We start from the raw sequence: 12,395 nt of genomic DNA, 5'->3' as shown, positions 1-12,395 counted from the left end.
AGGTTCAGCTGTGTCCTCTGTGTCATTTTCTGTCTGATTAAGGCTTAAACTGATACGGCTAACAGCTACTCTGACTGACAGTGTTTACACAGCGCAAAAGTGCATGCTTGTTGTGGCGTGGTGCTTTTCCTGGTGACATGAAGCCGATCCACAAATCACAACACATTATGTTAGCTGACCAATCAGAGCCTCTTGTGGACAGGCCTTTCAGAGGAACTAGAAAATATGACAGTTGTTTTCATGTTAGCTGAGTAGCTGTATATAATCAAAGTAATATATATGAAAAAATAACATGATTTTCTACAAATGAAGCATGAGCACACATTGCTTTGCAATTTATAAACACAACCAAGCCTTAAAAAAAACACTCTGGACCACCTCTTTAAGTTCACTTTGAGTCATTTTTCATTGGTATTTAAGCTCAAAATTAAATATATCAAATTTCTACAGCATATATATATATATATATATATATATATATATATATATATATATATATATATATATATATATATATAAGAATGTCATTAAAAAAACTTAAATAATTTAATAGTGTGAAACTTTCATGCATTAGAAAGGTGTCAGAGATCTTGAAGCCTCATTATGAAACCATAGATGCCAGTATATAATATTTTACAATGTAATGTACTCAATATTTGATTGTTACAGCATATTAAACAACACGTACAGCGAACCAGTGTGCTGACTAGTCGTGCAACCCCTAGTGTGCAAGAGAGCAAAAGATGTAGAAATAAACTTGTGTGTGTGTGAGAGAGTATAAATGAGTGCATGCTAGGTTGTGAGAGCTTGCATGCGTATGTTTAAATCCCTTTATTCATTATTACAGTATATAGTCATTTACTGTGCATCCAGGTCTCTTTCATGTGTACTAACTGCGTCTCCCCCCCACCCCATAGGATAAGACCAGCGCGCTGAGTCTCAGTAACGTGGCTGGCGTTTTCTATATCCTGGTTGGAGGTCTGGGCCTGGCCATGACTGTGGCTCTGGTGGAGTTCTGCTATAAGTCGCATCAGGAGACCAAGCGCCTCAAACTTGCCAAAAATGCCCAGAACTTCAAACCAGCCCCTCCATCCACTGCACAGAGTTTCACCACATACAGAGAGGGCTATAACGTCTACGGAACAGAGAGCGTCAAAATATAATGGTTCGTCTAAGGCTGTTTTCTCTGTGTGTGTGTGTGTGTGTGTACATGTGTGTTTTGTACTGTATGTTGTTCGTGATACCATTTCTTCAGTTAGGGTTTCATCTAATGGTTCTGTTCAGAGGTAAGTAAAGTTCTTCACTGTGTTGAAAGCTGCTGATATAGAATAGCACTCATAGTCTGTCCTTACTGTCTGACAGATATCACTGAAAGAGTTGTTCTGAGAAATTACACTTGTCTCTGAAACTGCCCCGGGCTCTGTGTAAACATAAAAAACAAGAACTGGAATGTGGCCCAGTCATGTTAGAGAGTCAGCAGAGATGAGCTTATCGCTTCACCATTTTGTTTTAGTCTTTATATTAGTCTTTTATACTCTACACAAATGAATATATTTGATCAAAACAACACTGAAATGGCTGTCTTAATGCAGTTATCAGGGTATCTGCAAAGTCTTAAAAAGTCTTAAAGTGTCTTTAATTTCAAAAAACTAATTTTAGTCCTTAAAAAGTTTTAAATCTACTGAAATATTGCGTTGTAGGTCTTAAATCATTTTAAATGGGTCTTAATTTTTCTTTGTCCATGTAAAGCAAATTTACCCAATTGGGCCAACACCCATCCAATCAGTTTTAAGAAACGTTAAAAGAAAGTTTTTAGAAACATTGTGTTTACTGGTTAATAAGGTTTAATTATCCTCCTTACAATAACATTTGTTTTAATGGGTTTTCTTAAAGGTTTTAACTTACGTAAGCCATTAAAAGAGTCTTTAGCGTTTAACCTTGTGTAAGTCTGAAATTTCATTCATTATGCCTTAGAGTGCTGAAGTTTGCCCTGCGCACTTGCGGTTTTCAAAGAAACTTTTTTGGTGCATCAATCTTGTCAATGCTATTATTCAAAAGGGTAAAGATTCGCACTCATCAAGTAATTGCTTCGTACTGTTTTTATTTTTTATTTTTACATTCTTCAGGTGATTGTTTTTTTGATAAAAAGGTGGAGTGAGAGGATTGCATCACACACTGAGGAAGGCATTGTGCCGAAATGCTTGTTTTTTTAAATCAACCGAAGGATGTAAAAATAAAAAAAAATAACAGTCCGAAGCAATTACTTGATGAGTGTGAATAATTACCTTTTTAAATAATATTCATTATGGTCTTAAACGTCTTAAATTTGACTTAATGAAACCTGTAGAAACCCTGTTTAAAAGCATTATTTCTGGTATTATTTGTGTTAATGGAAAAGCTTTGATGCCCGAGAAACACAGTTATGATGATTATAAACAGTTAATGTTTTAATGAATAGAAAGTTCTGAAAAACTGAATTTATTTGAAATTTAAAGTAATTAATAATCTCTTAATTCATATAGAGTAAATCCTTGCAGACTTTGATTGATAGTAATAATAGTAAATAATGCATTTGATTTGTAATGTGCTTTACTTAGACCCAAAGTGCTCCAATAGCAGAAATTAAATACATGAAAAATTATAATAAAAATAAACCATCAACTAAAAACAAGCTTAAATGAATGCGTCCTAATCAACTTTTAGAATAATCCAAAGTTGGTGCATTTCGGATATTAAAAGGAGGCCATTGCTTAATTTAGACTACAGGTGTCAAACTGGGTTCCTGGAGGGCCGCAGCTCTGCACAGTTTAGTTCTAACCCTAATTACACACACCTGATCAAACTGATCAAAGTCCTCCAGTTTTGTGTGAAACCTGCAGGTAAGTGTGTTGAATCAGGGCTGGAATGAAATTGTGCAGAGCCTCAGCTCTCCAGGTACTAGGTTTGACACCTGTGTGCTAAATTATGGAATGGTCTTCCTCGTAATATCCGAAATGGGAAAAGGGCTTAAAATGAGAAAGCTCTTTCTCCCATAGTCTTTCCTTCACATAAAGGCTGAAGATAGTGTATATAAAATAGTTAATTATATGAAAGAGTCTCAATAAGTCAAGTAGAAAAACTTTAAGGAAAAAATTATTTAGTGAATTAACACACATTTTGCCAGTAGAGAGTTTTACCCAGCTATATTTGTAAGTGCCTTAATATGTGGTCAATTTTTCAATGGAGTCCATGCAGCTATAGAATGTAGTGCGAGGGCAAAGTATTAACCTCACTTCAGGTTGAAGTTGGTCAAGAGATTTAACTGAAACGCTGCTAGATTTGAAAATGACTTCTTCAAGATTTTCTTCACAACTCAACAGACAAGGGCTCCATTACAGACGAGGGCTTTTTGCCTGCACAATTTAACTTAAATATTGCTAATATGAGCACACCTTTGGTCTGGTAGAACTTGCAGTAGCTTTAAACAGCCAATTCAAATGTTATTGCTCAATAGAATGGGCATTATCAGCTGATAGATATGAGCCTGTAAGGGCTTTCTGCACTTAGTGGTGGGCCCAGAAGGCTGTTATCATCCATCCACATGGTTAATTAGCTATAGAACACTTGCGAGAATTAAATTAAGGGAATTATTTATATTATTTGTCACATTTCCCATTAATTCTATTTTTTTTAATGCCTACCCCTAACCCAACCATCACAGCAATGTAAAACAGATCTGGATCTGGAGTCTTCCCTATTAGTATAGCTCATTAACCATGTGGATGGATGATAACAGCCTTCTGAGCCTACTAGTAGGTGCAGAAGGCCCCTACTGGTCCATATCTATCAGCTGATAACCACAACTAATGCTCATTCAAGTGATTATGAGTTATAACATTTGAAGCAGAGCTTTAAAGGTGTAGCTTTTACAAAAATGAAAAAAAATGCTGGTTATTTAAGATTGAGGTGACTTTTTATTCTTCAGCAGGGCAATAAAAAATCTTCTTAGCTTAATCTGGGGTCTTTATCGATTCATAAAAAGCGAGTCATAAATGAAATTGAAAACATATACGGGCAGAATTATCCATATGAATTGGTGTCATAAATCATCTCTCAAGCGTCATTTATATCAGTACTTTGTTGTTTTACTTCCATTGGAGTTTTACTTCCATTGAATTATTGTGTTATTGTAAAAGAAAAGAAAGCAGAAACACATCTTGTAAGTCTTAAAGGGTCGGGCTGCTGTCTTGTCTTATTCTCAGATTGGAAACCTGTCCCTTGCTGATCATGTGGCATGGGATAGACTCTCCGTCTCTTAGAGTCGACTGCGATTCGCTTTAGAAAGTGGACACGTACCCAACCAAAACTCATCTCACCGGAACACACGTCTTCTCGGCTCTGACCACAACATGAACCGGTAATCACACAACAGACTTTTGGATGGAGCAATCACTCGCCCGCCCGCCCTCTCTCAGTGCCTTACTGAACCAGTGGCAAAACATCAAAACACGCAGGCCAAAGTCCTGGAGACGTCCTGCTGGGTGCTGGGTCTGAAACCATTATTTCAGTTTATTACGAGAGGGAAAGACTGAAAAGAAGGGAGGGAGGGAGGGAGAGACAGACAGACACACAGTAAAGAGAGAGAGAGTGTGAAGATTGATTTGGTTGATCTCATGATCAGTGATGACAGTGTTATATGACTGACAGCCAGTTTGTCTCCATGACAACTCACATTAGGAGTATCTGCAGACAAACATTTTATGCAAACTGTAGGAAATATTATTTTGTTGAAGCTTTCTGCTTATTCATTTGTTTAAAATGTTTGTGCTGTGTTTCTGTCCTCATCCATGTAATCGTTATGAATAATGTAAATAACTTCAGATACATGACATGGCATCAGAAACGTTTCCCTTTCACACTTGACAGTTTTAGGAGTTCATTCATAGTCTACAGTGTTTACTTTAGCGGAAGCAAATTGCAGGCTGAGTGTATGAGGGTCTCTCTGTTTTCTGTATTTTAAAACTTAATAATGAGGGTGTAAGATTTGTTTGCCATAGTACTTTATTCTGAAACGTAGGAGATAATGACAGCACAGTCATATGCCATTGGCAACAAAAAAAGCTCATATTCCTCATGATCATAGATCAGTTCTTTTTTAAGCAAGCTTAGGAATCAACAACATGTTTAATAGTTTGTAATAATTTTATTGTGTTTTAAAAAACTAAACTGCAAGGTCACTGATGTAAAATATGAATTCTGTCACACCAGAAAAAAGTGAATATGTAATTTAATTTTATAAATCCACTGTTTCAATTCTGAACTTTTGTTTAGATGCTAAAAGACATATTTATTTTGAAGATTTTGTATAACTGACGTCTGTTTTATTTCTAAGTGAACTTGCATGTACAGTAATGAGCATTTCCCTCAATAAAGCTTCCCTTGTCTTTCCTTTTCCCCCATGCCAGCCCTTCCGCTTTCCCTTTCCTCATCCTCCTCCATCATTCCTGAGTAATTAAAAAAGGAATAGAAAGTTGTGAATTGGTCATGATGATACATCCTGAGCTCAAACAGTAATCTGTCCTTCTGCATGACTGCATCCAACTCTTAACATTTAAGTATATTTTGTAAATAAAGACAGATTTAAGACAAATTCATGTTGCCTAATGTGTGATTTCAGTAGCTATAAGTTTGCTCTCATGAAAAATACAATTTTGCCTGCATTTTTCGAGGAATTTTAGTTTGATTATTTTATGGTTGTCTACACATTAGGCTAAAGGAAAGTTTATTTATTTATTTATTTTTATTTTTAATTTTTTTACTTTAAAAGCACCCTTAAATCATTTAATTGTCATCTTTTATCAGATGTAACCGGCAGCCTGAGGTCTGCACAGATGCACAGGTTCCACTAAAACACTAAAAGAGCATGTCAAAAGCTCTGATTCTAGATAAGTGTTTCCAGCACTAAATGAAGAGATGATCACATTTATAACTCACTTACAAATAATCCTCATCACAATTGCAATACATGCCACCTGCTGAGCAAATAAGCGCCTGCTGCGCATGTAAATGTACTACAAGCTGCACAGCAGCAGCTGACAGTTGAACAGGTTTGTGTATAAAGAAATGGACTGTGAAGTGGTTCAGTGCTTCTGTTTTAGAGCATTATAGCCAGTGTAGTTTCTCTGAAGGTTTACTGAAAGGAAGGCGGGTGTGCTGTGGCTGCAAAGCCCTTTTGAGGATTGCTGTGTCGATCACTGAAATCTTCCTTGAGGACTGTGCTGCTGCTGCTGTGCCTGTAAGTGTGGAGGAAACATTGGCTAAATCTCGACATCCTTTCATTTGAGCAAGTTTCCCTTAGTGGTGCTTGTTTTGACTCTACAGAAAGAACACAAGCACAAGGGAAAACAGTGCAGTGTCCCCTTCTTTCTGTTCTCATATAGAAGGTTCTGGCTTGATGCTTTTTGCAGCAGCTCTGCAAACTGATTTTAAGATTTTTATTCAGATAATAAATGGTGATGCACCTGCCACACCCCAGCAATGCCATAACGCTCTCATTTCCCCATGACTCAGTGCTGTTTTAATTTATATGCGGCGAGGCTGGTTTAGACGAGACGAGCTATTGCTGCCCATATCCGCCTTATTTACTTATTTATTTATTTTGTTTTGCTGCCGGTTTGTAAGCTCGCTCGTGTCCCTTCGGTTGCCTGGCAACGCGCGTGGCAGTGGGCGCTCCTGACCTTGCGTCCGCGACCGCGCAAAGCGCGCGCGCTTAAAATAGACCCGGGGAGATTGACGTTAATTGAAAATAAGAAAAACGCAAGAAGAGCCGATCGCCGTTCACACGGCTCGACAAGGAAAAAGGGGGCATGTTGGATGGTGGAAACGATGAGATACGAGATTATTACAGCGTTTGCTCGGATGCGATACCGGCTGAACGATTCGGCAGGTGAGCCCAATTTTTTTCTTATTTATGGCTGATCTGATGCGCGCCGTCGTTTCTCAATATCAGGCAGCGGTGAGAACGAGCAACCGCGAGTAATAAGAGCAATTTTCCGATGCTGGTAAATCCAAAAATGAGGGTACTTATGAAAAAAAGCGTAAATTGGATTGTGTACGAGTGTATGTGGAACGCGATTTGATTGAACAATGAACGCTGGACTAATGAATGCGCCGCATTGCTTGTGTTCGGGAAATGGCTTTTATCAAATTGAGGCATTTAAAAAGGAAATATTTTCATTTTTTACCCTTGATTTAATTTTAACGGCATTTTCATTCTCGCATCTGCAGCATGAAAGCTCGCAATCGCAAGACGGTGAGCCTAGAGCGAGGAAAAAGGGGAGAGGGGGAGACGAGTTGATAGAGAGGGGGGAGAATTATCATTCGGATAACCTCAGAGCCGTGATTTGCGGCATCTGGGCTGTGGATTCTCGTTGATCATAGTCATTAGATGGCCCTAAACAGTCAGCTTTGTAATTCTCCTCTGTGTCACTAGATCAACTTATTCGCATCTGTTTGGAAACACCTCTGCCAGCACCGTTATTTAGCTGTTCTCCAGGCCTGTCTGCGCGAGGGACACTCGGGGGTCGAGTCGTTCTCCGCGTGCCTGCTCAATACCCGCTGATATATTAATCACGGGCGGCGCGTGACGCTGAGCGCGTGTGAATTAAAGCTGCAGTTCGTCACCTGTTGGAACGGTAACGGGAGTGCTCGCAGGAGCGCCAGTCAGAAAACAGTGTCGCGACCGTCCGTGTGGGTGAACCCAGGAAGAGAGACCCGCATTGAGTCCAAGTTGTCATGGTGATTTTACCATCTGTTGGCTCGGTTTACTTAAAGCTTTTCTAGCGCGCGCATACTTGCGCGTGTCCAAAACGTTATGTTGTACGTTTACAAAACACTGGCATTGGTCGATTTCAGGGAAGGGTGATGACAAGGGTACATTTTTCATGTTTTTTTTAACTCGGGTATGCGGTAAACAGTGAGCCTCGCGAGTGTTTTCCTAATGAAATGCCCCCGCATAGTTTATTATCCGCGCGCCATCCCGCCACTGCACCGTTCAGTAGGAGCTACGGAGGAGGAGGAGGAGGAGGAGGGACAAACTATTGGTATTCATCTCTCGTATGGTAGTCTCTTTCACCGTCCCCTCCGTAAAACCGAGGAACACACACACACACACGCATACACACACACACACACTATTTCCAGTGAATGCAGAAAAGAAGCAGGATACCCTGTATCACCGTTTGAGAAGGAAGTAGAATTAATAAACAGAGCTGAATCTGCCAATTCAATGAAAGCAGACCTTATCATCTCGCACGGTTATCTAGGTTACATATCAAGCACCCTAATCTTGAAACACATAGCCTGTGTACAACTGACCTGATTGAGGCGTGCTGTCCGCCCGCCACTGGAAAATGGGCACTGGAATAAACGGACTCCCAGTATTTTCTCGATGGGCCCTACGGTTCAGATTAACTGACCCAAATTACAAAGATGGAGGAACACTCGGCTAGAAAAGATATTTACAGAAGGCCAGGGAAACCAGTTAGTGCGTGTCTGCTGCTATTCTACAGGTCTCTTCAGCACCCTGGACAGCGACACGGGTCATGAAAGCAGCGCTATATCCTATGCGTGTCTCTAGCTAATTCACATCCTAATATGTCAGGTACTACATTGCATTAAACATTCTATATGGGGAAGGTTAGTTCAGACGTATTTCTATGCACTGTTTTAAACGATGGAAAATGCCAATTATCAGGTTACAGCTGCTTGTTTAAGTATGACCAGTGCAAATCCAACATAGGCCTACCTTTAATCAAAATGCCTTTTAGGGTACAAGAGGTTGTTGATAATGGGAATGACCCAGTTAAAAGCTCAATGAGTTGTAATTAATTTAGCCTCTAGCTTGCCTTTTGGACTAATAATGCCTTCTGCATTCTGCAAGCTTGTGTTCAGCTGGTTTCTGAGTAGATATTTAATACTGTTTGCAGATCTGAAGTTGAATTTACTGGGAAGACAGTTACATAAAATAGGTCATATAAGCTAACACCTGCTCAACACACACCAGTGTGTTCAGCGATGTGTTCGAAAGTCGTTTCGCACCTCTGAGAGTGCCAGGCAGAAGATATCAAGGGTTTCAGGTTCTGTACTTGAAGCTGTTAAAGGAATGGTTCACCCAAAAATGAAGAATCTGTCATCATTTACTCAGCCTTTACTTGAGCTTTATGAGCTTCTTTTTTAAACACAAAAGAAGATATTTGGATGAAAACTGGAAACCTGTAACCACTGACTTCCATAGTATTTGTTTTTCCTACTCAGTGGTTACATATTTTAAGCTCTCTTTAGAAAACACAGAAAACACTTAGAAAGGTTTGGAAGCTCTTAAGAGGGAGTAAATAGTGAGCAAATGTTCATTTTTGGATGAAAAATCCATTTAGTTAGTTTGCATTGCATGGTGTTCATTTAATGTAGCTGAGATAGAATTAGTAAGGTTGTGTGTGTGTGTGTGTGTGTGTGTGTGTACTTGCTTATGTCCAAAATGAGGACTTTCGCCAGAGTACACACCAGTAAAATGAGGACCACCTTGACAAATGAGGACTTTTTCTTGGTCCTCATTTGTCTGACCATATAGCAGTATTCAGCATGCTTCAAAATGGTGTCCTGGCTTAAAATCTCACTTGTCCTCAAAATGCACTTTTACATGATTTGTGTATCCAAGTGTGTATCCCCCCACCCCAAAAGTGTGTATAACACAGCGCCCTCTAGGAGAACTGCAATGACGCAATGATACACACTTTTGGGATCTGGCCAATCAGAAAGATACAAGGAGGATGTCACGCCCCCTATTGATCTGACGAATCAGAGGCGAAGTGCGTAAAAATAAAGATGGCGGCAGCAAGTTACTATGGTTACTTCACAGAATAAAAGAGACAGTATGAATAAAATTGCACTTTAATTAGTATTTAAATGAAAATGACCAAACTGCGTCAAGAAAGCCTTATATTTGGTGTCCTTAAGCACGGTACTTTATTCTAGGTTTGAATCGTACTGTTTCTGCGCAGATCGCGCTGTATCCCCGAGGGAACGGATAACACGGAAGTACAGTATGTAACTTAGTTTAGGCTGTACAGTAACTTAGCAGATCCGAGGAATACTGTGGCATAATAGCGCGAAACGGCCCGCGAGAGCGACACGCAACAGAATCAAATGTTTTCCTGGTTTGTGTGTTCTTTGAACTGTCTGTCTGTTCTACACTGTCAGCGACCGCACCGCGCACCTCCCCCGCCCGCAGCTACGCTCCCTCCGGCTACAAAGAGCTCAGCTGCCCGGGAACGAAAGGAGGAGAGGAGCTCCGAGTGCGACCGGGAGGAAATTAGGCGGAATATAATATATAATTTGATGTATATCCGTGTATAATAAATGGTATCATCACTTGGAAACTTTTTGTATACATGTTTAACTTTTTTTCCAGAGTTCTGTTTATCTAAATAACATGTTAATAAGTATTTGTTTAAGTTAAGAAAGCTAAAATGCCAGGTTTAAATCATTTTTCTAAAGAATGAAAAGTGTATTATTTATATTTCCTTTGCACTGAGATTTACATATATTATAAATAGTATGAGTGAATAAATTTCTTATTGAGTAATTTAATTACATTTTAGATAAAGATAAATATAATCAGTGATGGGAGTATAGTCCAAAATAATTAGTTAACTTACTGTAACGAAATCACAAAGTGAATATATTTTTTTTTCTAAAACTTAAAAAATGTAAATAAAATAAAATAAGAAATACTTCAAGCCTGTTTATTTCATTCAAATGTAAACAATGAATTAAGACATTTGCCAGTTCTGTGTATAATATATAGTTAAATCACTTGGAAACTTTTTATATGTTTAACTTTTTCCAGAGTTCTGTTTGTTATCTAAATAACATGTTGATAATAAAGTATTTGTTTAAGTTAGGAAAGCTAAAAGGCCAGGTTTAAATTATACTTAAAGAATAAAAAATGTTTGATTTATATTTCCTATGCACTGAGATTTATAGAGATTCTGATAGTATTGAGTAAAGTGATTACATTTCTTCTTGAGTAATTTAATTACATTTTAGATATGGTAGAAAAGCAATTTACAGCCTTTTTTAAATGCTCAGACACTAAACGTGAAAACTGACACAGACTCACTGAAACTCTTCACTCTTACCTTATTAACACCAATTCTACAAAACTACAAGTCCATTGCTGTAGTGTATTTGTGGATATTTGTTTGTGTGTTCAGTTACTAGTTTCAAGAAATATTGATAAGTATTCTGGAAGAGCTGTAAATACAACTTTAATGTTGTAGTAATTCATTACTTTTTTTAAATCGTTTACCCAACACTGATAATAATAATGTATTAATACTACATGCATTTAATATTTTTCAGCCAAATTCTTAATGGAATAAAGCCATGGTCTTTCTGTAATAACTTAAGTTCAGGCAGTTTCAGACACTCTTTACACAAAAGTCTAAACAGATGTGTGCCCACTATAACAGATTTGCACTGTGATGCTCTTGTTACAAAACACCACACAAAAAGAGTGACAGTTAAAAACAAATAAAACACTTGGAAAGATACGATAGCTGTATGAATGTGTGCCAGTTCTGTATTATTTTTTTCACAGCTGCATGTGCAAAATATGAGCCAGAATAGACACAGGTGTTACAAATTTAGATATGAACAATAGCGACAACCTAAAAAGAGGGAAGGAAAAGAAGGAGGAGAAGGAGGATGAGGAGGATGAAAGAGCCTGATCAGCCTGGTCAGAGGGTAGGCCTCAGACTGAGCTCTGTATGAAGACAGTCAGTCTCTCATTGACAGAAGTTTCAGTTGCCTTGCTTTGCATTCACTGTTTCTATTAAACTTGTGCTTTTTGCATAATGAGAGTGCTGAATACACAGATATTGTGATTTCACCTAGTGGAACATGTTCTTGGATCAACATCTCACATGTGTGAAACTCTTCCTGGAAGGCTACAGCTCACAGTTCAGCTTTACTTTAATGAAACATCCCTGATCAAACTAATTGAGTCCTCCAGGCTTGTTTGAAACAGACATTATAATAGATAGCTAGATGCCCCATTAACAAGCCTTGATATCACTTTTATGAACTTGAAAAGTAGAACTTTATTATAACTAATTCATTGTTTGGTACAACAACTATACCGTTTTTCCATGAAGAGTTTTTACTGTGGGACAGCTATTTAGAGCCATTTATACACTATATGCATTACAAAAAAATAAACTCATAACAAAATTAATTATGGGATGTTGATCTCTGCTCTGTCCACTTTTTTGATGTTGAAAATTCAACTCTACAGTTTAACAAAGTGACTTTTATTGACATTTCAGTATTTGAATGATATAGTGTATAAGAAATAA

General features: G+C 38.2%; 2 protein-coding genes across 7 annotated transcripts in view; both read left to right on the top strand.

Annotated features, from left to right (window-relative positions):
* gria3a (glutamate receptor, ionotropic, AMPA 3a) overlaps positions 1-5,629 on the top strand; it is a 76,862-nt gene extending 71,233 nt beyond the window's left edge. For 5 of the 6 annotated variants that reach the window (XR_012405728.1, XR_012405727.1, XM_005165096.5 and 2 more), the window contains 2 exons: positions 918-1,165; positions 4,242-5,629. Coding sequence is in view for 4 of the 6 variants with exons in the window: in XM_005165096.5 (XP_005165153.1) it covers positions 918-1,163 (246 nt within the window). In the remaining 2 variants the exon portion in view is untranslated. 6 annotated transcript variants of the gene reach the window in all.
* A 1,084-nt stretch (positions 5,630-6,713) lies between these two features.
* nlgn3b (neuroligin 3b) overlaps positions 6,714-12,395 on the top strand; it is a 67,343-nt gene continuing 61,661 nt past the window's right edge. Inside the window, exon 1 of the mRNA XM_005165182.5 lies at positions 6,714-6,925. The gene's annotated coding sequence lies outside the window, so the exon portion shown is untranslated. The remainder of the gene's footprint in view (positions 6,926-12,395) is intronic.

Source organism: Danio rerio, chromosome 5, assembly GCF_049306965.1.
Source record: "Danio rerio strain Tuebingen ecotype United States chromosome 5, GRCz12tu, whole genome shotgun sequence".
NCBI lineage: Eukaryota > Metazoa > Chordata > Actinopteri > Cypriniformes > Danionidae > Danio > Danio rerio.
Note: the sequence above shows the minus strand (reverse complement) of the source record. Positions and strands in the feature narration are given on the sequence as shown.